This window comes from Gymnodraco acuticeps, unplaced genomic scaffold (genome assembly GCF_902827175.1).
Source record: "Gymnodraco acuticeps unplaced genomic scaffold, fGymAcu1.1, whole genome shotgun sequence".
In the NCBI taxonomy this organism is placed as follows: domain Eukaryota; kingdom Metazoa; phylum Chordata; class Actinopteri; order Perciformes; family Bathydraconidae; genus Gymnodraco; species Gymnodraco acuticeps.
The window spans coordinates 61451-85999 of NW_022992249.1; the positions used below are offsets into that span (position 1 = coordinate 61451).

Sequence of the window (24549 nt, forward strand, 5' to 3'; positions counted from 1 at the left end):
ATACACTGATGGGTCCTTCACGGTCCTCCACGGCTCCTTCGTGGATGCATTTCCGGCAACAGAGATGGGACGCACGGCCGGACTTATCTCAGCCAATGACAGCTCTGCATGCATCCCCTGGATATTATTTTTATTAACTGCTTTCATCGCGACGCGATGTTTACAGTGAGAACAGCTGTGAGGTACAGAAAGCAGAGCAGTGTGTATAATATATATCACTCAGTATAACAGGCCTACTCTCTTTATTTGCTTTAGTTTAGTAGATATCTACAAAGAGTCGATATTTTTTCTAAAACCATTTAGTGCTCCTGTAGAACAGCATTTAGGATATTGACATTGTGAAACAGCTTAGACCCAGGTTAGCTTAGCGCCTGTAGATCAGCCTTTGTGAAAGTATTGCTGAGACCCCGGTGATTAGCACCGGTTGATCAGCAACAGCTGTTTCCACACAGCCTCGTTTTGTTTAGTGTTTTGTTCCACTTTAGAAGTGAGGTACTTTCTTTCTTTTGTATCATATTGTGCTACTCTCTTTTGGAGTCGCCTTTTGTTAAACCAGTAACAGTTTGGCCCTTTGTTGGTGTCAAACTGTTTGTGTACATTTTTGGGTTTATCATTTTTGGTTACAAATAAACCACCGGTAACAATTACCAATTCCAAACTGGTCGTGTCGTTTCCCTTTGTACCCCTAGCCAAGAGGTACAAAGAAGGTAAGTTGTCTAATTTGAACCTAAAACACTTGTAGCCAGTCTCTGCATTCCCCTTATTCCACAATAAGGGGAATGTCAACACGCTGTTCTGAAAACACTGTAGTTCACCCTTAATATACTTTGTCTTAGTCGATTCTCTGCCAATCAATACGCTTCTGCATTTCTATATCTCATTCGTTGTCTCCCTTCTGTCTGTAGAATGATTCAATGGGGATGTGTAATTTCGGAGTGCTGCGCGACTGAAATACACTTACTTTAGAAATGTCCTCCAGTTTTTGAAAAATGTAATTAATAATATTCATAATGAAGTGTATTGTCTTTAAATAAATAAAGAAGAAATGTGCGGGTTTTTTCTTTCTACTTTTATTTTATTCAAAACACTTTTGTACTTGTTTGTTATATCTTGCTTTTTTAACTTCCTGTTGACATATATCTTGTTGTAAGCATTTCCAGTTCTACACAACCTTCCAAATATTTTTGCACATTTGTACACAATTAGTTTTTCTGTGTATCTTCTTTAACTGTGTGTATGTATGCACCATGTACCCAAATTCCTCGGACATCACTGAGGACCTGACATGGACTCATCACACTAACACCATCACCGAAACAGCTCGACAGCGGCTCTTCTTCCTCCGCAGGCTGAGGAGGTTCAACATGGACTCCAGGATACTCTGCAGCTTCTACAGGTGCACCATAGAGAGGATCCTGATCTTCTACAGGTGCACCATAGAGAGGATCCTGACTGGCTGCATCACGGCCTGGTGCGGCAGCTGTACCGCCTTCAACCGTAAGGCTTTACAGAGGGTGGTGAAAGCTGCACAGAACATCACCAGGACGAAGCTGCCATCCATGGAGGACCTTTGCTCCCAGCGGCTCAGGACGAAATCCCTCAGGATTATAAAAGACCCCCATCACCCCAGCCACAAACTGCTGCCGTCTGGCAGGCGCTACCGCAGCATCCGGACTGAAACCACCAGACTCAGGGACATTTTCATCCGGAACAATTATCAAATGCGGAACAACGGCCAAAAACGCATACATAAGCAGGAAACAGCTGCAAATAATAAAATGAAAAACTGCATTTACAGAAATGATGCAAACTAAATACAACACACAAACACACACAAACACAACAGAAAAACGCTGCAAATACAAAAACGATATGCAAAGTCAAAAACACATACAAACCCAAAACCACACAATGCTCCAGGCCTCTAGGGGGCGTGTTACGTGGAACAGATTGATGTCTGACCAGAGAGAACGAACGAGAGTGATGGAGAGGCGAAGTCCCTCCCCTTCCGGGGGAGCTCCATGGGACCTTATTTCTGAAAAGTTATGGATTGAAGTCAATGGCGAGAGAAAAGTTATCTTTCGATCCCGTTTGAATTGTGCCACGAATTACACACATGATGTTTGTCAATTTAAAAGATAATTTTACAAGTCAAAAAAATAAAAACTGTGAAGAAACACTTTCTTTTGTGTGAAACCGCTCAATGAACTACATCTCCCGTCTCGCACCACACACCAAGACGGCCGTCACGTTGGAACATTTCACTTATTTCTTTCAGAATGAGGCGGAAAGTATTACAAGAGGTGAAAACTCCAAGTCTGGGCACGTTGAGAGCTGTACGTACACACAAGGGGAGTTAGTCGGTTCGTAAGAGCCAGCATGCGGGACCGGGACTCTGGGATTTGTAGTCTTTAGTTGCGTATTTTTCATAGTCTTATATTTCAACAGTTTTACGACAAACTGTGACTTTTTTGACGTGGAAATTATCTTTTAAATTGACAAACATCATATGTGTAATTCGTGGCACAATTCAAACAGGATCCAAAGATAATCTTTCTCTCTCCATTGACTTCAATACATAATTTTCCGAAAGGTCCCATGGACCGGAAGTAGAAGGGCGTGACTTCGCCACTCTATGTCTGGTCAGACATCAATCTGTTCCACGTAGCGCGCCCCCTAGAGGCCTGGAGCACTGTGTGTTTTGGGTTTTGAATGTGTTTTTGTATTTGCAGCGTTTTTCTGTTGCGTTTGTGTGTTGTATTTAGTTTCAGGATTTGTTTGTTTTTCATTTCATTATTTGCAGCTGTTTCCTGCTTATGTAGCGTTGTTGGCCATTGTTCCACGTTTGCTGCCGGCCACCGTAAATATGATTGACATAAAAAGCAGTAGCCCTTTTCAATGTATTTTATTTTTGTTTATTTCATGTTTAAATGTTATTGTCTCTTTTTGATTAGTTTATGTTGTGTTTTGTAAGCACCTGCTCCTAAGGGTAAATCATGAACTATCTGAAAGCCAAGTTGTATTGTTCTTGTAGATGTTTCTATCGTAAAAAGGTATTTTCCAACCACCAGATGGTAGTGTCGACCTGCTCAATGCTTAGCCTACATGTATTCTGCAGCTCACACACTGTTGAAGTGAAATGAGGCAGAACCACAACTGTTGAATTTCGCAAACTAAAGCAAAACATAGACTGAATATAAAATGAAGCTGCTCGATGAATAATGGCGTAGCCTCAGACACCTAGTTCACAGCTGATCTGTTTTGAATGGACGCATGTGTTTACGCAGCTGCACGAAGCCACACATTTCTATAATAATCTTGTATATGATCCGCATTTAGGGAAGTTCATCATCGCTTATGGTTTGCTCAAAGTGCAGCATTGTCGTTAAGATTTAGACAATATAAAATAAGATAAGAGCTACTTTATTGATCCCAGATTAGGAATTGTTTGCGTTGCAGCAGCATAAAAAACAAGGCATTGCACAGAAGTAGAAATAACAATTCTAAAATGTAAACGTCTCAACATAGAAATAAAACAGAAAATATAAACAGTGTAACAAATGTCTTCGTCTTCATTTCTCATCTTTACATTTCCCTGATTCTGAAGAGGTGTTTTTATGACTGCCTGCGCGTTCACGTGGTTGCACCAGTAAGTGCCGGCCCGTGCGCATACCCATCAGCTCTTTGTGACAGTCAGTGAGTAACCCATAGTAACCCGCGGTACAGTCAGCCTCCTACCAGCTGTGCCCGGCCCTCAGCTCAGCACGCGCCACCTCCACGAGTCCAATCATAATGAAGACAAGCGCCCCCCCCCCCCTGATTGTCACTTCCGGTCTGCGGAGAGCAGCTCAGAGCCGGTGGTGCTGCAGCCGAGCGGTGAGTTTATTTCTCATTTATCGAAATGTTTTTGTGATGCTACTTTATTCCCACGTGAGTCAGATGCTGTAGTTGAACACCCCAAAGAAAGATTGTGAAAGTTGGACTCTATTCTAAGTTATACATAAATACAGTGGTGGAAAGTAACTAACATTGACTTAATTACACTGTAATCTGAGTTTTATTATTTGAACTGTATTGTCATACTATATCTTAGATATTTTTATTTAACTGTATTTGAAGTGTACTAAGTGTTATGTTCGTAACCTGAATTTAAATCAGGCTTTGTAATTATTTGAGTGACCGAGATCATGTAAGTGTATTTCAAGTGTACTATGTATTAATTTATTGAGCTACTTAAATCAGGTTTTAAAATGCTTTGACTGATAGAGATCATGCAATGTTATTATTTGTGTATTGATTGTTATGAACCTGTCTGAGGACCACAGATGGAAACTAGCTATTAGCTATAATCTGGCATATTGCATCTCTTCTCTTTGCTGAGATTAATGTTTTTGTATGCATGATCCTTCTATAAATGAAAAAATAAATAAAAATGAACTCAAGTATAAATACATTTCTAAATAACTCTACTTTAATCAGGTTATGCTATTCTATATTTGTGTACTTGTACTATTTACTCATTAATTTGATAAATCGATGTGTTATCATGGGCTTAACTACCCAGCAGTATAAGTAATTGTAATACCACCTTTACCTAGCTCAACATGAAATATATGAACACATTAATGCATCTAAAATGATAATACCACAATGTAATATAGCCTATATTTAATTCTTAATTGAGTACTGTTGCATGCTGGACTTTTACTTGTTACAGTATTTTAACACTGTACTATGGCTAGTTTTACTTCCCGTGTTGCAGATTGTATTTTCTGTTGTTCGGGATGCAACACGGTGCAGTTACTTGGTATAGAATTATCAGCTGGATCAAAGTTAATTCAATATATATAATAATTCATATTCTTCAGCTGGGTATTTTTCTGTATATGGTGTTTCAAATGTTAGCTATTCCTATATTCGATCCGATATAATTGGTCATTATCTTACCTCATAGGGCCATCGCCCTAATGTGGATCTTCATAGTTGAACATCTGTCGCTCACACACACACACACACACACACACACACACACACACACACACACACACACACACACACACACACACACACTGCCTAGAACACTGTACTGTTATCATGAAATCATAAACCAACAATGTGTGGGTTTCTCTTGTTCTCTTTATCAAGATTGAATTGTAATACTTTTTATGATTAGGGGCATGTCATCCAGTATTCTCTTTTTTACATGAGCTTTTATTCATTTTGATATGCATTTAGTAAAACAAGCTCCTTACAGTATTGAAAGGTAGGAAACACGTTATAACGTCATGTGTTTTAAACATTTAAATAAAACACCAGAACCACAAATCCGTCGCCTCAACAAACCGAAGATGCTCTCCACTTTTTAAATCTATTTGCACAGCAGAAGTGAACGGCACTGCAGCAACGATAATCAAATGATGTAGTGCCATTACTAAACTACACAAAGAGATGCTATTGTCCTGCAGAGATGGTCCGATGTGATTAGAACACACACACACACACACACACACACACACACACACACACACACACCCTGGAAACCCTATGTCAGAATTGCAACCAAGGCAAACACAAGGCGTCATCATTATGGTGTTATTTAATATATCCTCCTGAGTCAATATATTCTAGAGTCAGCAGTAAAAGAGTAAAACTTTCCTTATTTTTTTTTTTTTACTGTAGAAAAATCCACTTAAATTGAACTGAGAAATAAGGAATTAGTTCGCCTGCGGGAGTTTGCAGGATGTCACAATATTTTTTACATTGCATTTAGCTGACGCTTTTATCCAAAGCGACTTACAGTAAGTGCGTTCGACCAAGAAGATACAAACTTGAAGAAAACAGAATCATATAAGTACATCAGGTTTCATAGAGCCAAACATTTCAAGTGCTACTCAACTGGCTTTAGATAAGCCAGTCCTTTATTAGTATATAAGTGCTTTGTTAGTAATTCTATCGCTCGAAGTGGAGTCGAAAGAGATGAGTTTTCAGTCTGCGCCGGAAGGTCCGGCAGTGGCTCAGTCAGTAGGGGCTTGGACTGGGAGCCGTAGGGTCGCCGGTTCAAGTCCCCGGCCAAACCTAAAATATGGACTGTGGACTGCTACTTGGAGAGGTCCCAGCTCACCTCCTGCCCTGCCGTGGTGCCCTTGAGCAAAGCACCGGGCATCCCCCTTCCCCCCTCACTCCCATTGTTCCCCGGGCGCTGTACAATAGCTGCCCTCTGCTCCTAGTACCAGACTCCTAGTACTAGGATGGGTTAAAAGCAGAGAACACATTTCACTGTGTGTGCTGTGTGTGTGACCATTAAAGAGGGTTTCATCCCTCCTAATTCTAAAAGGTGTGTAAGCTTTCTGCTGTCCTGATGTCAATGGGGAGCTCATTCCACCATCTTGGAGCCAGGACAGCAAACCCACGTGTTTTTGCTGATGGGAACTTGGGTCCCCCTCGCAGCGAGGGTGCAGCGAGCTGTTTGGCTGATGCAGAGAGGAGTGCACGTGCTGGGGTGTACGGTTTAACCATGTCCTGGATGTAGGAAGGGCCAGATCCATTCGCAGCATGGTACGCAAGTACCATTGTCTTGAAGTGGATTCTAGCAGTTACCGGAAGCCAGTGAAGGGAGCGGAGGAGCGGCGTGGTGTGGGAACATTTAGGAAGGTTGAAGACCAGACGAGCCGCTGCATTCTGGATGAGCTGCAGAGGTCGGATGGCACAAGCAGGTAGACCAGCCAGGAGGGAGTTGCAGTAGTCTAGGCGTGAGATGACGAGAGCCTGGACCAGAAGTTGAGTCGCTTTCATCTTCCTGATGTTGTAAAGCGTGTATCTGCAGCAGCGGGTTGTAGGGATGTTTGCAGTGAAGGACAGGTTGTTATCTAGGGTCACACCCAGATTCCTTGCAGTCTGAGTCGGGATATGCACAGCTTGATCCACATAAGTGTGTTTGGTATTTTCACTCTCAATGAAGTCATTTTGAAAGCGTTTCATTATGTTACATTACATTGCATTTAGCTGACGCTTTTATCCAAAGCGACTTACAATAAGTACATTCGACCAGGAAGACACAACCTTGAAGAAAACAGAATCTCTCTCTTTTCCTCCGTACCCAAATCTTTTAAAAACGGGGGTACAACGAGCGGATCCAGATTCCATCTGAACTGACGTCAAATCGTCAGCGGACCCACAGAAAGTTGCTATCAGAAACAATGCCTGACGTGTTTTGGACGTAATCTCGTCTTTGTTTACATTAGCAAGCCTCGCTAACACTCAGAGCTAACCTGTACTGGAGAGAGCATGTGTTTAAAAAGCAGGAAATAAAAAAGGAACTCACCTTGTGATAAACCCGCAAGAGAAAAAGCATTTGAGCTCCATACTGTTTCAGAAATAATCCTTGACGTGGTTTAGAACAGGATGGCGTTTTATCACAGCAGAATTTTACTTTTTCTCTGGTAGAATTCTGATCAGGCATTAGCTCCGCCTCCTCTTCTTCTTTTTTTTCAAGCTAAGGACCCAAAATCCGTGTTTCTCTAATGGCGCATTTCCACCGCAGGCCTCGCTCGACTTAGTACGGTTTGGTTAGGCCTTGTAAGGCCCGGCTCACTTTAATGCTGCGCTTCCATTACAGTTTAGGAACTGGGGCAGTTACTATAGTAACGCAGTGTAGGCGGAGCCGTGACGTCATCTTCAGAAAAACAACACAGCCGTTAGCTGTTAGCACTCAGAGCTCACAGCTCCTCATATCTGTTCAGAAACTAGACAGAAGTTAAACAAGTACAAACCACAGACTGCCTGTGTCATGGAGAATACAGTCGCTGGTTTATTTATGTCTGTATAGGCCGTTGTTGTGAGTGTGGACGGTCGGAGCATATAACGTCAGCTTAGCCAAGCTCCATTTAGAAAACAAACATTTTAAAAGGGTTTTTCGCCTGCCGTCTGTCTGCAGACTTGTCAAAGCATTAATTCATGGTTTTTACTAACCGGTATCAGTATGTTGTTACTTCGACATCATTTTGAAACGTGTATTACATTTAAATCACAGTCAAATATGTTCATCGTGTTGTAGTTGTAGCCCCCTTGCCAGCGATTCTCTCTCTAGTTTAGCATACTCAGCCCGACTCAGCCTGGTTCTTGGCCCGCTTGTTGGGCCCGATAGAACCACGATTTTTTCGGGCCAGAAAAAAGGTGAAAAAGTAGCCCCGGGCCAGAACTAGGCCAAGTGGAAACGCAACCAAAAACGGGCCCGGCACGACACGGCACGCTTAAACCCGAGCTCTGCGCCATTACAGGGCTTCAAAAGAGGGGTATGAGCAGTATGAGGGATGGCTACAATGGGTGATCTGTTTGGTATTGGTAATTTGAAAAAAAAACTTCACAGATATGTTTTGTATAGGTATGGCCATACGATATATGTTTCAAATATAGCATGATAGGTCCACTTTAAATAAAAAAGAAATACTAAATTACAAAATGATGTCCTGCATTTAATATCTTATTTAAGTACAAGTACAAATGTATTGGTATTCCACTGCTGTAAATGTCTCCTGCGCACCACCACATACATGCATTAACCACTCACACACACACACACACACACACACACACACACACACACACACACACACACACACACACACACACACACACACACACACACACACGCACACAGTCTGAGTCGTGTGTTGCACCACAATGGCCATGTTGAACTTTCTGCAGAGTGCAAGGCCTGCTTAGTGAGTGGGAGAAAGATGACGTCTGCAAACAAAAGGCCCCATTCACACAGACTCTTAAGGAAGCAATGATTCCCTCTCTCTCACACACACACACACACACACACACACACACACACACACACACACCGGCTCACCCCACCACAGCATACACCATGTCACAATATTATTCAATTAATCCAGAGAGTGGAGGCTGCCTGCAAAGCGCCTTGTAATCGCATAAAGACGCCCGTTGAGCAACTATATTGCAGCGTCACATTTCTCACTATTTAAGGTAAGAGATTAGAGTCGGTCTCTATTTGCATTGCTGCTATAACGGGGCTAGGGTTTGTTCAGAGACAAGTTGGGTTGGTTCATCAGGTTTTGGTTCACGTGTGGCTCTCTAGCAAGGATCAGGTTCAACTTGTTTCTTGTGGTGAGGAATCGGCTGATCCTCAGAGCGGCAAGTGATCCGTATCAGTTTGGGAGACTTTTGAGGTAAGAGAGAGACGGTTTCAGGAACATCTTGGTTCAAGTGTCAGTGAATTGAAGTAGTGGTGCTAATGTGAGGATTCATGTCACTCTGCTGTGGCTAATCTTAGGATTAAGCTGTGATTTGGGTGTGTTTGTAAAGGCAGTGTGATTATGGCAGTGGAGTGTGTGGAAGGTTAAGGATTTGTATGCTCAACAAAGTTCTGTGTCAATTGATGAAATAATGTAAACTCAAAAACCTAATCAAAAGGCAACATGTAAAACTTGCTGAAATAATCATTTTTTACTATAAAAGTGTTTACATTTTTAAGCATACATGTCTTTAAAAATCATACAAATAAATATGAAGTTGAGGTTGTGTTAGCTGCATTTTCTCTTATCTGAAACTTGCTAATTTGTATATAAATTGTAGTAAAAAATAATCAGAAAATCACAATGGCTTGCTACTACTTTGACTTGGTGTAGGCTAACTCTCCATTCAAATCAATACCTAACTGTAGAGAAACACGTGTTTTAAAAAAACGTTATTTTAAGTCGTGAATGGAGGCAGAGTAAAGTTTGTTCCCCGCCTGTAACTCCAGGTGATGTAGATTTTCACACGGATGCATGTTCATAGCAGAGCAGTGGAATAATGGACATGCGTTTTTAACCCAATGCAGGTGACCTCACGATACCAAGTCACATCCTCCCCTGTTTTCTTGTTAAATTGAGAACTAATGAACAACTATTTGTTTAATGATTGTTGAAGCAAACAGACAAGAAATGACTGGTTTTCAAACATAGGTCATTTGATAGCAACTGATATGTTAAAGTAGCATCATTTGCAATTATAGTATTATTGATGGAAAAGTGAGAGAAACTGCAATTGTATCCACTTGAATGTATAATTCCTGCATTCAACTCTCATTTGCCGAAATATTAGATTCCTCACAATAACAGAAATATACAATTTAAAACAACAACACAGTTTCATTACGCGTCAAAAAGGGTTTCTATTAAACTTGTGAAGACGGTTTTCTGTATAAAGTTTGATTTACATCTCAGATTGATTCTTGAGTGCCTGATTTACAAACTGGGTGTGTGGCATTCAAAGTGGACTCTTTGTTTGCCTTGCAGGGAAGGTCCAACAAGAGAGATAACACTATTGGCATGAAAGCTTCAAGTGTTTCCTGCATTTCACCCACATAAGTGAGAACATGAGGATATCTTGACCTGCTCTTTTATAAATGCCTTTCCAAGTGCAAAACAGACTAGCTGTAATTAGTGTGCAGAATTAATGAAAATGAATAAGCATTAAAAGCTGCTTTTGAGTCCTTCTACCGTTTCCTAATTACATTACATGTAACTTGTTAGCAGTGTTGGGTAACGTTACAGTAACGTAACTACTTTTGCCGGGTAAAAAGTAGTGTAACGCGCTACTACAGAACATTTGGTAACGTAGTTTCTTCTTCAATTCGCCGCAACGTTACTTTTCCCAGGGACGAGTGACAGTGACACTGCCTACTCAGCTGTGTGCTTACACACAGGGGCGCCGCCAGGGATTCTGAGCCCCATGGAAATATATCACATTGGGCCCCACCACCAGGCCCAGGCCACGCAAACCAAGCACAATTGCTGTAACCACACCTCCAGAACCCAACCCACTCATTTATGCTTTAAATAACTCTACCTGTTCAGGCTTGCATCTATCTTGTAGTCCAATACTAACTGCACAATATTTACTGACACTGAGCTGTGAAAATATAACACTGTGCTGCAGTAGAATTCACTATTTGATATAAGACTAACATTCCTGACAATAGACCTCAATAGTCATCTTTTATGGTGGACATGCCTTTTTAATAACATTTTTAATGGAACATTCATAAATCAAAATAATATAACTTAAACACACATGACCACTTAAATTAAAATAAAGTGAACATTAACACCAATATTATCATTTATAAAATGCTATCACAAAAAAAATAACATAAGCAGCAGATTTTCTAATTAAATATACCAACTACAAAATAAGCGGGTATTAAAGTGTAAATGGACAACAAAACGTAAATGGAAATGAAAAGGCCTGATGGTGGTGCTAAATCAGAGCAAAACTGGGTGACATACTGTCGCTCTCTCTTGTCTTTCTCTCCTTTCTTTTCTTTTTTGAAAGCCTGACTTTGTTAGTCGTTGAGACATCCCTGGCTGCCTCACATGCTCTCACTCTGCTAGAAAATGCGGTGCTGCCGGTGCTGCACAGCGTTTGGAGGCAGGACCAAACCATTACATGTAAATAGAGGGGGGTGTACAGAGGCTTTGGATAATTAACTTTTCGAACAAAAAAAGTGAAATTAATCGTAAGTTTCGTGAGTACATCATCAATATAATGTTATATGAATGTTAATGATTGATGAAAGGTTACTTAAACATTTTTTCTTAATGTTCTACAATTTTTGGGGCCCCTGTCAGTCACGGGCCCTTAGAATCGTCCTAACTTTTCACCCCCTTACGGCGCCCCTGCTTACGCATTAGGCACGAGCTCTCATTCCACACTTCGAACTTGTTGAAACTAAGGGGGGAAATGTGAGTGTAAGGTGTACGTTGTGCCCTAGCCAGAAACTTGTGTCCACTGCCGTTAACTCCACTGCCGTTAACTCCACTGCCAACCCCACCAAGCATTTGAAAGGAAAACATGCTAGCAGGAAGCTAGTAGCTCAAGATCCCCGGGGAAATGATGATATTTCGAGTCCCAGCCTGTTTAGTAGCCTATTGATATGATTTGCACTAGCTTTGCACCTATTTTGGGGCTAGCCTGTAACCCTTAATGATTATGATGTTATATTGATATTGTTTGATATTATTGTTTAGTGGTGGTGTTGACGCCTATAGCCCAATATTTTGTTAAGTGCTCTGTGGCATTTTTTATAATAAAGAGCACAAAAGACATCTGTTATGTCCTCCATAGTAGAACTTTATGTAAGCCTACACATTTAGGAACAGAGATGGGGTTCTGCCCAAAGTCGAGCAACATAAAAGTAACGAGTAACGTACAAAGTTACTTTCCTTGGAGGGTAACTAAGTAAGGGATTACTTTTTTAAAGAAGTAACGACAACACTACTTTTTAGACGCTTTTATCCAAAGCGACTTACATACTCAATACTGAGGACAATCCCCACAGGAGCACTTTGGGGTGAAGTGTCTCATCGACATGCTGACTGCAGTGGGGTTTGAACCTGTGACCCCCTTATCCCAACACCAACGCACAACCCACTGCGCCACACGCCTCCCAGTGAGTTGAGATTGACTTCAGAGGATCACTATGAGCACAGAGGGTCTAACAGCAGGGATTGCATCGCTTGACGTTGATTTTGATCGGTATTTCTTGCATTTAAAATCATAAATGGATTCCCTTCTGCTTCTGGTTTTGCTATCGCTTTCCTTCAGAGCTCTGTAGATCGTACAGCGTCAAAATAAACCCCTTGCACAATGTTTTAGCTTGTTTGTCATGTGGCTGTGTAAGATAAGATAAGAAGTACTGTATTGATCCCACGTTGGGAAATGTTTGTGTTGCAGCAATATAAAAATACATGGCATTCTACAATTACAATTAAAAGACAAGCAAAACACATTTTAAAATGTCAACATCTCAATAGCAATAAAATAGCATTTACAGTGACAACATATAAAGCAGGATATTATATATACATAAGTATGTGAGTAATGGAATATTAAATATTAGATTTGATATAAATATGAAATGTACAATGTGGTTTAGAGCCCCGTTGTCTAAGTAGCTATGGAGCAGAGAGTTCTCCTCAGTTGATGCTCTCCTCTCTTCCTCCATACTCTGAGGGTTTCTCCCCTGTTTGATTGACCTGCAAAGACGTGTGTGTGTGTGTGTGTGTGTGTGTGTGTGTGTGTGTGTGTGTGTGTGTGTGTGGCCTAGCATTACTATACTTGTGGGGACCTACATCTGTTTACATAGTCACGTGTGGGGACTCGCCTCCCTTATGGGGACAAATTGGAGGTCCTCATAAGGGGAATGATTAATTTTAGGGTGAAGACTTGGTTAGGGTTAGGATTAGGATTAGGGTTAGGGTAAGGGTTAGGGTTAGGCATGTGTTGGTTATGGATAAGTCTCCAGGAAATGCATGTAAGTCAATGTAATGTCCCCTGAAGTGATGTATATGTGTGTGTGTGTGTGTGTATATATATGTGTGTGTGTGTGTGTGTGTGTGTGTGTGTGTGTGTGTGTATGTATGTGTGTGTGTGTGTGTGTTTAGAGGTAGGGGGATGGATTGGGGGTCATTGTGTTGAACATGTGTGTAGTTGTATGAGTGAGGATGCAATGACTTGTGTTGATAACCGTTTTTAGTTTTGTTCTTTCATTTTCTTATTAACTTTTTAGAAATATTACAATTATTTTACATGATAACATATTGACTGTAGGGTAGACTGACCCTCACTCACTCAAGTTTAATGTAATTCCCCCCCCTGTAGTGCGGACTAGTTTTATTGCCATTGAGTTCAAGTCAAGATCCGCTAAAGAAAGCAGGAAGAAATAAATGAGGAACAGTAGAAGGAGAAGACACTTTTTCCCACAACTGAACATTTTATGAAAGACACACGCTTTGAGAAGGATGTACATGTGAGTTCAGAATCAGAATCAAAATACCTTTATTCGTCCCACAGAGGGGACATTAACATGTGTGACAGAAGAAAAGAGCCAAAGACAGATTAAAGGCTCCATGTCACGGCCATTTCTACTGATCATAATTCCATCGTTGAGGTCTACTAGAATAGATTTATATTGTTCAATGTTCCAAACTCTCATTGGTTTCTCATACAGCATCTCTGTATAGTATGTGTATTCACTCTGTCCTACACAGCTTGTTGGAGCTCCTGCCCCCCCCCCCTCCCTGTGAGCCCAGTGTGCTCTGATTGGTCAGCTCGCCCACTCTGTTCTGATGAGTCCACCACCGTTACAGCAGAACATCAGTGTTTATGTTTTACAATAGCGTTTGTTAGCAACCAGGAAATGACACCAGTAATGACAAACGGATGAGAATGCTGCGTGGGGTCTGGGTGCCGTGTTGGCGGGACGTTGCGGGGCTCGCTGCTCCGCCCTTTGAGGCTCGAGGAGCGGACAGTGTGAGCTGGATTACTGGTGTCGTTTCCTGGTTGCTGCGTGGGGTCTGCGAGACAGCGAGACACCGTGAATGGACGCGGGAAGGGGGGGTGCTGAGGGGGCTGCAGCACCCCCATCTGCGAGGCTCCACTAGCAATAAAAAATGTATATATATATATTGCACATATTGCATAGTTGTTGCTCTAATGCCATGTTAATGTCATTTAGACTCTATGCATTACATTAATGCACACAATGTTGACAATATCTGTTTTTTTTACTGCACATATTTTAAATTTTATTCCATTCTATTTCAATGTAAATACTGCTTTTTTATTTTACTATATTTTTTCTTATTTTCTTTTTTATGTTATTATAGTTTTCTTAAAATAATTCTCTATCTGTGTTTTTAGATTGTTGTTTTACTTTTATGTATGCACCACGACATCAAGTCAAATTCCTCGTGCGTGTCGACCTACCTGGTGATAAACCTGATTCTGATTTGTTTTCCCCGCAGTGTGGACCTGCTGACCTTCAAGTGAAGCTGTGACAGAAACCAGGAGCAGAAGAAAGAGTCAACCTTTTTTCCTCGCCCTTCGTCTTCCTCCACCTTCCTCTCTGCGCTGCATCGTCTCCACAGCTTCAGCAGGATGAAGCTGAAGGAGGACCTGAGCCCCGTGCTGCTGCTGGTCTTCCACCTCGCGGTCTGGATCTACTCCTTCCTCTCCTTCCTGCCCTCAGTCTTCCTCGGCTGGATGTCCACGCTCGATGATGATGATGGTGTTCGCTACGGCTCAGAGGAAGACAGAGCCAAGAGGATGAAGGCCTGCTCGGAGCCGGGACGTCCCGAGGGCCCCTATCGAGCCGTGAGGGCCACAAAGAGACTGGAGGCCACGCTGCGCCCGGGTGTTCAAACCCTGGATAAGATGTTCGAGTTAGCAGCCCGGAGGTTTCCACACAGACACTGCCTAGGGACCAGAGAGGTGATCAGTGAGGCGGACGAGAGGCAGGGCAACGGGAAGCTGTTCAAGAAGGTAACTTTAGATGCGGAGGAAACAGGTTTATTACAAGGTAGGTTGATACGATACAATAATACTTCAGTGGTCAGATCAAGCCTTCAGCGTGCATCTGATCTGGATTCAGCTCTGTATTTACTGTGAGGATCGACTGGAGCTCAAAGGATGCTTCAGGCTGACTTTATTCAATCTCCCATTAGATGGTAGCAGTTCATATTCTCTGCTCAGAACATGCTTTGGGTCCCAGATGATGGACAGCTCACCAGGTTATTATGGCAGTGGCGAACCGTCAGGGCCTTCAAGGTATTCAAAGAATACCCAGGAACATTCAGATAAAACAAACAAAAAATCGATTTAATTATATAAATAAAATGTAATAACATTTATATAAAATGAATAAATGAGAATGGTATCTGTGTTGTTGATCTGTAATATAACAGTGTTACGTTGATCTGTTTCTCCTTCTCGGACCATGCTCTACGCATTTCAGTGGTTTTGTGTTAGAAAAGAAAGCAACCAATCAGATCTCGTTCTGGGTCTCTGGGTAGAATATCCTTCACCAAGGTATTCTACATCCTTGATCGAATGCCCTGGCCGTTGCACTGAATGAGAGCGTACGTTTGGACTGACAGTTTGATCAACCAATCATATATTGATTTGTAGCCAATGGGCGTGTTCTTTCAGAGTTCCCCTCGGTTTCAGGGTGTTCTAGAGGCCCGCTAGTTAACTGGCTCGAGACAGAGGATCTAGATGAATGCGACGAAGCAATTCATGCCGTTTTATTGTTTTTAACGTTGAAATGGCAACGTTAAAAACAGGGTTAGGGGTTACAACAAGATGAAGTTGTTGTGGAATTGTTGTGAGTACCCTTTTCAAGACGACAATTCAGTGAAAAGACGGACATTATAATGCCGGAGGGGGGGGGGGAGTGTGTCTACAGAAGGTCCAGTTGTGATAGACACGGTTCGCCACTGTTAATTATGGAATGGTATTATGGACATGTACGAGGAATTTGACTTGGTGTTGTGGTGCAAACATAAAATTAAAACAAAAATAGAAAACACAGATAGAAAACTATTTTATTTTGTCAAGATATAAACTGAAAAACTGAGACAACACACATTTAATTCAAGTCAACAGCAAGTTTTCTCTGTGTATTTTGGAGCAGTGATGACGTGTTTTTTGGCTGATTTTGTAAGTTAGCATCACAAGGGCTCCCTTTACAAAAAGCCAAGGGGATTTTGCATTTGCTTTGCTTTCCACATTCTATCATTCTAGCTCCTTGAATGCAAATATTGGTACTTGTGGGTTATCTGTCGCCACTTTTTAAAAGCGGGTATCTGGCTCCTCCATATTCTCAAAATAACAAACATTAATCCTAGGGGTTAGGGTTTCATTTCATTTCATTTGTATTTGTCCCGCTCATGGTACGCATACCCAAATGTACAATAATTGCCAACAAAACATGTCTCTATAAACCCACCAAAAAGGAAAGGAGCAGGGAGAAGAATAACATCTTATATGACCCGCCCCTTTCTCAAAAAAACTAAATAAATACAAATAGATGGGTATACCCTTCATAATAAAAAGAAATGTTCACAGCCACACATAACAGTACACCCTCATCCGAGTCCTACTGGAGAAGAAGGTGGAAAGTGACGCCTAATAATAATAATAACAACAACAATAACAATAACAATGGGACCTGGGGGGTATACTACGAAGCAGGATTTTCGCTTAGCGGCTAAATTCAGGGAAAACTCCGGCTTTCCGGTCCTACGAAGCTGGTTCTCTTTTTAGCAGGCTCGATCTCCATGGTAACTTATGCTTAGCGGCTAACCTGGTCAGGACCAGGTCAGGTTGCAGGCTAAGAGATCAACTCAGTGAAAGCACTGCCTGCTGACCAATCAGAGCTCAGTGTGCGGAGTTTAAAGCGATCAAGTCATATTACAGGAGAAAGGAAATACAGAAAAGCTGCCGTTGCAGGAAAGACCGCCGGCAAAAATCACCGACTGTGTGAACGTGAACATTAATAGAATATCCCCTCCCATCTTCAGAGCAATCTGACTATTATAACATTAGCGTTAAGAAAGCTTACTTAAATATCTGCCACAACATAAGTAACCGGATCAGAGTAACATTAAGTACAGTCCGCGGCATATCACTTCATAATGTATCATATATCTCCTTATCTGAGTCAGCTGAGCCGTATCTGGCCGTGCAACACTCACAGTGTCACAGACTGTATGCAGAAGTATTATTTTAAGCAACACATTAAGTTGACGAAACACTCGAGACAAATGTAATTAAAGTCAGATGGTGTTTTAGACGGGGCAGTGATATCATAAACCTGTTAATGTACGCATTCAAACACTTTTTCTTTTGCCAGCTGTATTCACCTTGCAGGTGCAGCTCTGGGGCTTTGATCCTGGATCAAGTGTTTAAGTCATGGATGTTTAAAGTTTAACTTCTTGATTTTTGACTAGTATTAAAGTTCACTTTTCATTCAGGAAGTACGCTTCTCCATGTTTGTGATTGGTCGAATGCTCCAGATACCACCCCTTTCATGTGAACGCGCACCTAACTAGATAGGACGCGGCTGGCTTGAGCGATCCACTTGATAACCAGCGTCGTAGTACCGTTTAGCGAGAGCGCGTATGTTTTGGATTAGGCCAACCGGCTAACTCAAACATATCCAGGTTAGGTTTAACCAGCTTCGTAGTACAGGCCCCTGCACATAAAGAGCAGACATCACATCAAAGACATCAACAACTTTTAACAATGCAGGACCAGAGTACATAGACTTATTCACATTCTTCATATAGTCCCATCTTTCTTCATTTATACAATTTCTTTAACTGAAAAATACAATTCTTTAGATCCTTTTGTTGAGAGTTCCACAATTGGAATTTGGTTAATTAGAGAGTCTGAAAAAAACTGAAAAAGTGGCGACAGATAACCCAAATATTTCCTGGCTCTTCATACCTCTATGACAGGGGGGTCATCACACAGTGGGCCAACATAAAAAAGTGGGTACTAGTGGAGGGCCGGACTGGTTCAATGTTTATTGCAGAACTTATTGAAATGAACTTATTGCACATATTAAACCTGGAACTAACAAAGCTTCAATGATTGCCTATAAAAACAACATTAAATAATCAGCTGCATTAATTTCTTATGGCTCTATCTGCAGCTTTTCCAGAGTCATTTCTTATGAGTACATTTTCCCACAGGCCAACAACAGCTTCAACAAAACTATTCCCCTCAGAGAGAAAACCAAACATGCCCTGTTGTCGTGAGAGACAAAGTGCAGAAGGAAACATCCATTAAACTCAGTGTGCTGCTCTGTGATGCTAGCTCAGATACTTGGCATCTCATCTTGGGTGCAAGGTCATCAATGTTTGGGGTCAGGCTCTGAGCGGAGGAGACCCTCAGGATGGAGTGAAGGTGTGCTGCAATATACCGGCGGGCCAGATCTAATAGGAATTAGAAATTATCCTGCGGGCCGAAATGAAATTATTTTGCTAATATTGCAAGACATTTGTAGATGTAATCTAAGTCTGTAGGAACCAGTGATTCACTGTCTTTTCTTTTACAATTGTCTGCCTTTTTTTTTTTAGACAAAACAACTAATTAATTAACCCCGAAACTATTTCTTATTTGTTGACTGCGGCTCTACCTGCAAGTTATTTCAGACCTCAGTGTTAAAGTGGCAGAGCTCTATATTATAACTATCATAACAGTGTTTCCTGTGTGTTTTGGACCGTGGACTTTTACAGTTACAGTTCCTCTGCATTACTCTAATCCCCACAGCCTGACGCTGTTAATCCTTTTAAACCTCACTGTTGAAAGTTTTAATGCTGCAGGAGAACTTGTCTAAGCTCCTTTGTTCCCTGAAAATGGAAAGCAGTTCTGTCCATTCATCATTATAGTGTTTCTGAGTGTACTGGCACAGATTCACCACCAGGAGCCAGTATAACCTCACTCACACACACACACACACACACACACACACACACACACACACACACACACACACACACACACACACACACACACACACACACACACACATACCATGTATACATCACTTCAGGGGACATTACATTGACTTACATGCATTTCCTGGAGACTTATCCTAACCTTAACCATAACCAACACATGCCTAACCCTTAACCTAACCCTAACCAAGTCTTCACCCTAAAATGAATGATTCCCCTTATGGGGACCTCCAATTTGTCCCCATAAGGGAGGCGAGTCCCCACACGTGACTGTGTAAACAGGTTTAGGTCCCCACAAGTATAGTAATGCTAGACCACACATACACACACACACACACACACACACACACACACACACTCACACACACACTACCTGTTGGCGTAAGCACAGATGTATTTAATGTATTTTTACTCATTTAGTTTATAACATTAGTTCCTTTCAGATTAAGAAAAGATTAAACCAATGAAACAGCTGAACAAAAAAGTAAAATGTTTTCGAATATATTACAAAAATGTCCAAATGAAGTCCTGAATATCAATACTGTGTGTATCAAAACAGTACCATTCTAACTAAAGCAACAATCTGATAATGACATATAAATAGTAATACTCCACCAGTTATGTAAAGTTCACTTTTAACAAACTGCATAACAAATAAAGTGAGGTACGAACAAGTACAATTACCCAATACATGTAAAAAATGTGCAACAAAAAGTCCTTAAGATCAACTTGTGTAACAGGACTTTAATTGTGTACATTCGTAAAATGCTACCTGATGCTGCATTATTTAAAGTCTAATAATGTCATAAATACAATGATGTTTAAGCTAGTGAAATAACAGTTTGAGGTTCAAAAAGGTCACATATTTCAACATTTAAGAAAGAATGATTGAGTCGGTTGCCAATAGCAACAACTCCACTCATTGTTTTAGTATTTTTTTGGTCAAAATCCAGTTCTAGCTTCTGAAGATTTGCTGCTTTTCCTTTTACATTATGTTTTACTTTTACTACCAATACTTTAAATTAGGGCCGGGACTTTAACGCGTTAATTAAGATTAATTAATTACACAAAAAATTAACGCGTTAAAAAAATTAACGCATTTTAATCGCACTTATTTTTGCACCGCGGAACGTTTCTCACTGGATGAGTTTCAGGCGTACCGATTATACTGGAGCACCAACTAACGTTCATGACTTCAGACAACAACAAACCACAGTGAACAACAGTGGGAAATGTTGTTTTAAAAAACGGACGGATGGAAGCGTCGATATATCGGGAATTCGCATATCACCGCAGCACATCAAGCCTCAAGTATCACCTCAATGCAAAACATATAGCAGCTAGCGTGGAAGCTAGCGTGGACGTTAGCCTCTTTTATCGCGTTCACACCAAAAAGAGCCGGTACTAAAATTAGTTAATGAGAACCTTTTTACCCCCACGAAAGTCCCTGCTAGAGAGCAGAGAGCTGCTAGAGAGCAGGGACTTTCGTACGGCTCTCTTGTGAGAAAAGAGCTATATGTCTGATTGGCTGGGCGGATTGCAAACCACGCCCCGTAAAACTCCCAAACAGTTTTGTGAAGCCGCCATTTTATTATCCTCGCATTAGCATTGTTAGCATTAGCCCAGCGCAGAAACGCAGAGAGACTAACTTATGGCAACACAAAATAAAACATGGGAGTGGTGGAGATGAGGAGGTGTCGGCGTTCTGGCTATTTACTCGGAAGGCTTCAGTAGAAGCTGCTGGGAGTCCCAGCAGCTTTTACTGAAGCCAGTCCCCACTCCTGGGACTTCCGGCCGGGGACTTTGGGCGGCAGTATACGCCGTGAAGTGGTTTGCGGCCTGCCAGTAAACCCAAAGCAGAAGAAGAAGAAGTGACGTCGGCGGCTTCATTGCCTAATCCTCCCCCAGGTTCAAAGAGTTCTCATGAACTAAATTCTCATGAACCTTTGTGGGAAAAGTACTGCGGTGTGAATGTGCCTAATGGTATACTAAAATCCATGTGAAAAAAATTGCTTCTCACTGTTCTTAGGTCAAATATTTATATGTGATTAAAAATGCGATTAATTTCGATTAATTAATTACAAAGCCTCTAATTAGATTAATTTTTTTAATCGAGTCCCGGCCCTACTTTAAATACATTTTCCTGATAACACTTGAATAGGTTTTCTAAAGTACAATTCTAAATACTTTTACTTGTAATGTCTTTTTACGGTGTAGTATTCGTATCTGTACTTAAGTAAAGTATTTGAATACTTTTCCACCTCTGCTAACTTTCAAAATAAGAGAGAATCCTTCAATGTTATTTTCTTTCATTAGAGAAATTATTGTGTATCCTAATTTAAAGGTCCCCTATCATACTGTTTTGCATCAATATATTATAGGTCTCAGCCAAACATGTGTTGTAATCATGATTAACTAAGCATGACTTTGTCATCACTTCATCATGTTTGTGCCCCTTCAAATAAAGTGGTGACCCGGTCGGTCGGTCATAGCAGTGCATGTATTCTGTTGAATTCAAAGTGTTGACCCCAACCCTGTTCAGTGTGTTGACGTTTATCAGTGTAAACGATGGAACAGGGGGGTATACTACGAAGCTGGTTCAACCTAACCTGGATATGTTTGAGTTAGCCGGTTGGCCTAATCCAAAACATACGCGCTCTCGCTAAACTGTACTACGACGCTGGTTATCAAGTGGATCGCTCAAGCCAGCCGTGTCCTATCTAGTTAGGTGCGCGTTCACATGAAAGGGGTGGTATCTGGAGCATTCGACCAATCACAAACATGGAGAAGCGCACTGACAGCGCAGCGTCATACTTCCTGAATGAAAAGTGAACTTTAATACTAGTCAAAAATGAAGAAGTTAAACTTTAAACATCCATGACTTAAACACTTTATCCAGGATCAAAGCCACATAGCTGCACCTGCAAGGTGAATACAGCTGGCAAAAGAAAAAGTGTTTGAATGCGGACATTAACAGGTTTATGATATCACTGCCCCATCTAAGACACGATCTGACTTTAATTACATTTGTCTCGAGTGTTTTGTCAACTTAATGTGTTGCTTAAAATAATACTTCTGCATACAGTATGTGACACTGTGAGTGTTGCACGGCCAGATACGGCTCAGCTGACTCAGATAAGAAAATATATGATACATTATGAAGTGATATGCCGCGGACTGTACTTAATGTTACTCTGATCCGGTTACTTATGTTGTGGTAGATATGTGGTAAGTGTTCTTAACGCTAATGTTATAATAGTCTGATTGCTCTGAAGATGGAGGTGATATTCTATTAATGTTCACGTTCACACAGTCGGTGATTTTTGCCGGCCGTCTTTCCTGCAACGGCAGCTTTTCTGTATTTCCTTTCTCCTGTAATATGACTTGATCGCTTTAAACTCCGCACACTGAGCTCTGATTGGTCAGCAGGCAGTGCTTTCACTGAGTTGAGCTCTTAGCCTGCAACCTAACCTGGTCCCGACCAGGTTAGCCGCTAAGCATAAGTTACCATGGAGATCTAGCCTGCTAAAAAGATAACCAGCTTCGTAGGACCGGAAAGCCGGAGTTTTCCCTGAATTTAGCCGCTAAGCGAAAATCCTGCTTCGTAGTATACCCCCCAGGTCACCACTTTATTTGAAGGGGCACAAACATGATGAAGTGATGACAAAGTCATGCTTAGTTAATCATGATTACAACACTTGGAATTGCTGTGACTGGTCAGTTTTTTGGCCTGACACTTTAATTGCAGATCTATATGAAGAAGACATGAACATCATTAATAACTCAGAAGTAGTGATGATTGAGATACCTTAGTTGATGCATTCATTAAGGTATTGTTCCTGCATTAAGTCATGCATGAGATACCATTAATACCTGTACATTACTGATAGTTCATGAAGTACTACATGAATGAATTCATGCTTTTTCATGCATTAAGTCATGAATGACTTCATGATGATTCATGTACCCTTACCGTAAAGTGTTACGATAATAGGTGACATTTTTTTCATGAGAGCAATGCTTGTGTATCCTAATTGAACTGTTCCACCTGCAGGTGATTCTGGGAGAGTACCGCTGGCTCTCCTATCAGGATGTTTTCTCGGCGGCGTCTCAGCTCGGCAGCGGATTGGCGTCTCTGGGTCAGCGCCAGAAAAACAACATAGCCATCTTCTGTGAGACCCGGGCCGAGTGGATCGTCGCGGCCCAGGCCTGCTTCATGCACAACTTCCCCGGTGAGTGTCTGTGAGCACAGAAAACACTCAGAGGAGGGAAATAATGTTTTTCTTCATAAAAAGGGCTTCAAATTATTAAAAAAAACTGCAGTACAGGTGGATCATAGTATAGGTAAGCAAACCAAGTGTATCAATACAGCACTAGTTAATTCAAGGTGCTTCATAAAAAACACATAACAAGCATTAATACGTTATCTATTTTTTTAATATTTATCATTATTATACTGGTTATAGTTTGACTAATACCACAGTTATTGTATTCATTGGTGTGACGAGAGGTGACAGTGTTTGACATTTCCTGTCCATATTATTAATAATGAAGAAGTCCAGAAGACCCAGGAATAAATGTATCTCAGGTAAAACAAAAAAAACGAATGTCATTTGTATTATATGTGTAAAGAATAAAACATATGCACAAAAAAAGAACAGGAAGGCATAATAAAGAAAATAAAATGACATTCAGAAACAGAGATTGAAAAGCCAAGAGAAAGCAAATGAAAACTAATAGGACAGGTTTTAAATGCAAGAAGTGACCCTATAATGTGAGATACTAAAAGTTATCTGATTTAATAGAAGGCAGCAGCAGCACATTAAAACGAAACACAACATGTGGCTTTTGTCCTCAGTGGAAATGTTAATATGATTTATTCCCGAGACAAATGACTCCGCGGTGATCAACCGTGACCGAAACTGACATGTGGGTGGAGGCGCTTATTCAAGTGAATACTTAATATACTAAGTCTACAGGGATTGGACAATTATTATAGTTCACTAATATGCTCCTCTCAAAAAAGCCTCCAGTTTCCATTGAAAACACTCTTCATTCAAACTCCATGAAAACAAAACATACCTCATCAAAACTGTCTTTGTGTTTTTCTGCGCCGTTCAAACAATTATCAATAGAGGGTTTTGAGAGTTTTGAAAGAGACGAATAAGCACTGATATAAAAAAGGAATATAACACTGTCCACTGTTTAGTAACCCTCTTTCAGGGGGGGGGGG

The 24549-nt window shown here is 41.1% G+C and overlaps 1 protein-coding gene across 4 annotated transcripts; it reads left to right on the top strand.

Moving 5' to 3' along the window:
* The first annotated feature begins 3843 nt into the window (after positions 1–3843).
* Positions 3844–23577, top strand: LOC117540025 (long-chain-fatty-acid--CoA ligase 3-like). Of its 4 annotated transcripts, none has more exons than XM_034206417.1 (3): positions 3844–3876; positions 14817–15333; positions 23371–23577. In XM_034206417.1, the coding sequence occupies exons 2-3, from the start codon at positions 14950–14952 to the stop codon at positions 23560–23562; spliced, it is 576 nt and encodes a 191-aa protein (XP_034062308.1). In that variant the 5' UTR covers positions 3844–3876; positions 14817–14949; the 3' UTR covers positions 23563–23577. The 4 variants fall into 4 exon arrangements, with proteins under 4 accessions (XP_034062308.1, XP_034062307.1, XP_034062306.1 ...); XM_034206416.1 differs by lacking the exon at positions 3844–3876 and adding an exon at positions 8869–8991; XM_034206415.1 differs by lacking the exon at positions 3844–3876 and adding an exon at positions 9069–9194.
* Positions 23578–24549: the final 972 nt, after the last annotated feature.

Excerpts from the sequence above, each read along its gene's own strand:
- LOC117540025 (XM_034206417.1), top strand. The coding sequence starts at position 14,950 with ATGAAGCTGAAGGAGGACCTGAGCCCCGTGCTGCTGCTGGTCTTCCAC. Across the intron at positions 15,334-23,370 it reads ACGGGAAGCTGTTCAAGAAG|GTGATTCTGGGAGAGTACCG; the intron begins GTAACTTTAGAT and ends TTCCACCTGCAG.